Here is a 5,431-nt window from a genome sequence, read left to right on the forward strand (position 1 = left end):
GAAGCTGGCATAGTTTTGACCACTGCTTTCTCCACCACTCTCTGTACCGGAATTGATGCAACTATCATTTATTTTTTATCACTGCAAACAAGAAAGAGAAAGATCACTGAGAATAAGTACTTGGCAGTACAAGGCAAAATTATTAAGATATGAAATGAGAAAGGATGTCATTTATAAAACTGTCAAATGCGGAGTTACAGACTCACACGTGTTGCAGAAATAAGGAGAGTAGTGGATCTTGGCAGAAATAAGGAGTTACGACATCAGCATACAAAAACTGAAATAGAAAGAATGTTAAAGAATTGATTAAAAATCGAATCCTATACGCAACCAATATAAATCGCTAACAAAATGAAGCAGCAACTGCAGAAATATAAATGAAAACAAGAAAAACAAGAATTGATCCTACCATATCATCGGATTTATTCAATTTAGATAATATACAGATACAACTGCTATGCATGTTATTAAAATATCATCCATACATTTCATAAGCCAGTTAGTTGAATTAAAGAAAGACATACCTAGTGAGAGGAGCAACATCACGAAGCGATATCTTCGTCTCCCGCTGCTTCCTCTTCCTCCTCCTCCAGTTCACTCATCTATTAGAACCAATAAAAATTTACTTATAATTGGAGACAAAATTACAACATAGAAAAAGAGTGTATGTGCATATAGAGAAGAACTCAAGATCAAACCTTGGCTTTCTTTTTACAGGTTCTTAGATTATGTCCCAACTCCCCACAACCTCCGCACTTTTGTTTCCCCATATTGGATTGGGAGAGCTCTAATGAAGATTTCAAGCGTGATGCTTCCCTCAGCAGGCCCTTGGTTTTCACAACTCCAGGGTCTCGAATACATATCCTAGGTACTTGAGTGGGAAGAGAATTAGACTGCACTTGGCTGGCAAATACTGGTACGTGAACTTGCCTCTCTTTCTTTCTATGCTCAATCTCAACCACCAATCCAGAGTAAAATTCATCCAGCTTCTTAAAAATTAAGTCGTCATTATCGAGTTCCTCATCCACTATTCGTCGTTTTGCAATTAGGGACCACCTTCTAAACGGGGTTGGGCCTTCGTTACATACTTGACTTGTAGGAACTCCACCCAGCAACTGATATCTAGTGTCAATTGTCCATCTCCTTAGAATGTAACGCTCAGGAATGGAAGTTAACTGCTTCTGGTCAAATACGGCCAGAATATGCCTGCATAATATACCTGAAGTATCAAACATGGCACAATCACAAGTCGCACTAACACCATCGGAATCGTTGTACACAACCATACGCCCTTTTGACATTTCATGATCTCCACGTTTCCTTCTTACATTGAAGGTAGTCTCGTTGTCAATTTTACTATGTTTCTTACCCCAATATATTCTACTACCATTAAGCTCAGCCAGAAAAAGGCCAAAAATTGTCCTTGTATAGTATTTTCCAGGATCATCTTCCAATGGGCTAGCTGTAGTCATTGTCACCTTTGAATTTTTTGACTTGGAATCCTCTTCTGTTTCTTTCCTACAACGGTCAGCAAGCGCTTTCTCATATTGATCAACAAAATCATGCAGAGAAGTCTTCTGGTTAACAAAATCATCGAAGAAAGCATTCATGCTTTCACTGCGCTGACTAGAAGCCATCCCTGCAGTGAAAGTACCTTTCCAATAGGCTGGAACCCAGTGAATCCTTAGCTCCCACATCTTACTTAGCCAATCCTTGTATAGTATTTTCCAGGATCATCTTCCAATGGGCTAGCTATAGTCATTGTCGCCTTTGAATTTTTTGACTTGGAATCCTCTTCTGTTTCTTTCCTACAACGGTCAGCAAGCGCTTTCTCATATTGATCAACAAAATCATGCAGAGAAGTCTTTTGGTTAACAAAATCATCGAAGAAAGCATTCATGCTTTCACTGCGCTGACTAGAAGTCATCCCTGCAGTGAAAGTACCTTTCCAATAGGCTGGAACCCAGTGAATCCTTAGCTCCCACATCTTACTTAGCCAATCCTTCTCATCAATTTTATAATTCAAACATAATCTTCCCCATTCCATCTCACATTCATCTATATCACCCGTGTTATACCAACGGTAGTAATCCTTCGGAAAGTCACCATCTGCCTCTCTCATTGCAGGAACATGCTCAACTAGGTGCTTTGTTATGTGCCACGAACATAACCGATGACGTGTATTGGGGAAGACATTCTTAATTGCATTTCGCATCCCTACATCCGTATCGGTAATAATAGTTCCTGGAGCTTTTCCATGCATACATTGCAGCCACTGTCTAAACAACCAAGTGAAGGCCTCCTCAGTCTCATCGGCGAGGAGTGTACATCCAAACAAGGTATACTGCTGTAGACACCCCATTTTGACCGTCCCCTAATCCCTCAATGTGTACAAAACTTCATCAAACCAATGAGTTAGCATCCCAAATTTCACCCTAAGTTAGGTTAGAGTCCCAGCTAGGTTCCTGCAAAATTTCGTCGAGATCCAAGCACGTTTACCTAGCAAACGGGCCGAGATTGTGTTGTAGTACAAATTCATATAAGGGGCGGGTGCATTTATCCTGAATGGTGCATAGCATGAATTGCTTACAAATCCATCTCGGTAGTGCCAATATCAGCACCATCATTTGCTTATAAATAGTCATCTAACCCTCTTTTTTTTTTTAATCAAGGTCTTTCCCTAATCTAGAGAGAGAAACTCTCAGTTTTAGACAGAAAAAACGGATCTCATCCAAACCCATTTTCATTATTTTATTTTTTTTGCCGATCTTCTCCGGCTAGTTTCCGGCAAGGCTCTGGCCAATTCCTCTTCTCCAACATGTCATGTATTGTTTCTTTTGCAAGATCACTCCTTCTTCTACCGTTTATTTTCAACTTTTAACCTCATGAACCCATACCTGTGATCCCCAAACCTTATCTCCAAACTCTAGATCTCCGATTCGCCAAATCTATAGAGGAAAGTGAGAAACCAGTAGAGAAAATTGAAAGATCTACAGAAGAAGGTGAGGAATTTATAGAGAAAATGAGAAATCTGAGAAGAAAATCTTCATTTTGTTTAAAAAAATAAGAGTAGAGAGAATAAGAGAGATCGAAGAGGAATTAAAGCTAAGAGAAGGAATTTCAGAGAAGAAAAGACAGAAAGATAAAGGGATTCAGATTTTCTTTCCGGCAATCTTGCTGATATCGATCGCCACTATTCAGCTATATCTTCATCAACGGCATAGCTACAGGTAAGTTCACCTTTTTGTTTTTCATTTCACTAGTAGATCTTCTTGAGTTCTTGTTTTTTTTAGATTGCATTGAATTAGGTTTTTCTCATTCTTCTTTAGATTTCTAATGAAATCAATAATAGACATAAAAAATAGAAGAAGAAAGTTTCATTAGGTTATACATGCTCCTTGGAAATATGAATTAATTTGTCACTTGTATGTGTTTAAATTTCGACCTCACATGATTTTTTGATTTGATCATATCTAGAACAAAAATGCTACATATTTCCTTTTAGTCATTCAAATTGCTCATGGACATGGGATTGTTAAATAATTTAAGCTCTGTACTTTAAGGATTTGATGTCATTAATCAGAGGGAATAAATGAGTTCAGTCATTATCAAAACAGAATAGTGCTAAATGACAGCACTTTTGTAAGCCAATATAGACAAGCTTGCTAATTTCACAGGTTCTGGGTATATGTTAGGGAATCACTCTTTCTATGACATATATGAATTCAATTTGTCTGGATGTTTGCAAAATCATTAAAGTCTTTCTTCATGTTGAATGGGTTTAAGTTAGAAAATTAGTTATAGGATATTTGGATTTTTCTTGTTCACTTGTCTAGAGTTACTTTCATTTTATGTTGGGGTGAAGCTCACTGATGCCATGTCCACATGTTATTTGTCATTTTTCTTTGGATTTTGTTAATGTCAAATCAGTTTAGGCACTTGCACAATAATCAGTCTGTCACTCATCTTCTTTTGAGTGGTTTGGGAGAGCTTTTATTTCTAACAGACTATATTATGAGGAGCATTTGATGAGGATAGAAGAGAATTGATTTTCTGTGCTTTGTTCAAAAGAGTAGGTTCATATGGCTCATTTTTTGGGGTAATTGGGTAATGATACTCAAATAATTGGAAGTATTTCTTGAGTCAATAAGATTTATAACATAAGCAGTTTATAGGTTTCTTCTCTTGGGATGGGATTCATATGTTAAAGTGAGAATCATTAGAGTTTTGTAAATTAATGCCAACGGAATATCATTTGATGGCATGTTTTAAATTTTATTTGTATCATAGTTAAGTCTATAAGGCATTAATTAGTTAAGAGTAGACTTGCTAATATTGTTGAGCTTCCATGTGCGTAGACATTGTTTTTTTTTAACTGTTAGTTGAATGGACAAGTAAATGTTGAATGGATAGGGTTCAGTATATTTAAATCAATCTTGAAATGAAATCCTTTTAGTGTACTATTTGTCAGATGGTGTTAGCATGTTCATAGTTTGCAATATACTGTCCCGATTTACATGCTCTTACGTATCCATTTGACCATTCCATCAGTTAGTCACCCTACTAATAGTGGCACAGTTTAAGTATAAATGAAACAAGAAATTGTTGATATTCTTTTGATGGTTGTACCTTATTTGGTTTATTTAATGTTAAGAGATGAATGATATTATTCTTGTAATAGAAATGATCAAATAATACCCTTGTATAAGAGGGTGACATTACCATGAAGCTGCTCATTTTCAATTAGGTTCTTGCACCTGACCTGTTTGTAAGAAGTGTTTGGAAGTATTGAAATACTCCACTATTCTTTAAAGTAGTAAGACAACAAGTTTATTTAGACATGATGCTTTCCCCTGTTCAGCCTATTCTTCTATCAAAGACCTAATAAATTTCTATAGCAGCCCTCATTGTGTTATAAAAACATAGTGATGCCCATGTCAGTCCCATCCAATTATGTTTATTATATCCATTTATTGTATTTTCTCTTTCTCAATCAGCTTGTAAGTCTGTCAGAACTGAAGTGATGATCAAACAGTCTCTAGTTGTACTATTACATAGGTTCAGTAGTTAGATTTATTTATTTATTTTATCGTTTCTTTCTTACACTATTCAATGAGTGTTAGTGTTAATAAGCTTTGATAATGTGGAGTGTGTAGCTCAGCGTTTAAAACATTTTGAGAAACAAGAATAGACATTAGATACAGTATTGGATGAAGTTCAGACTTTAGCCTTGAGGTCATTAGTTGTGTCGGGTTGTCAGAGTGATGAACACTCTAACCATTTCATACTTGTTTGAATGATCATTTACCTTGCATTTATAAGATGATATTTGTTGAGAAATATTTGCTTTGTTGTAATGATGAGTATTTGCTAGTCATTGGAATGAACAAGTTAGCAAGTTCAGGAATTGCTTTTGATAAATATTCTTACT

General features: G+C 36.1%; 1 protein-coding gene across 1 annotated transcript; it reads right to left on the reverse strand.

Annotated features, from left to right (window-relative positions):
* Nucleotides 1-1,702: 1,702 nt before the first annotated feature.
* LOC143869776 (protein FAR1-RELATED SEQUENCE 5-like) lies at nucleotides 1,703-2,362 on the reverse strand. Its single transcript, XM_077376333.1, has one exon. The coding sequence runs from the start codon at nucleotides 2,360-2,362 to the stop codon at nucleotides 1,703-1,705; it is 660 nt and encodes a 219-aa protein (XP_077232448.1).
* Nucleotides 2,363-5,431: the final 3,069 nt, after the last annotated feature.

Source organism: Tasmannia lanceolata, unplaced genomic scaffold (assembly GCF_043159265.1).
Source record: "Tasmannia lanceolata isolate RefF3 unplaced genomic scaffold, GAP_Taslan_0.1 ptg000003l, whole genome shotgun sequence".
NCBI lineage: Eukaryota > Viridiplantae > Streptophyta > Magnoliopsida > Canellales > Winteraceae > Tasmannia > Tasmannia lanceolata.

Coding starts and splice junctions, on each gene's coding strand:
- LOC143869776 (XM_077376333.1), bottom strand. CDS start 2,362: ATGGGGTGTCTACAGCAGTATACCTTGTTTGGATGTACACTCCTCGCC.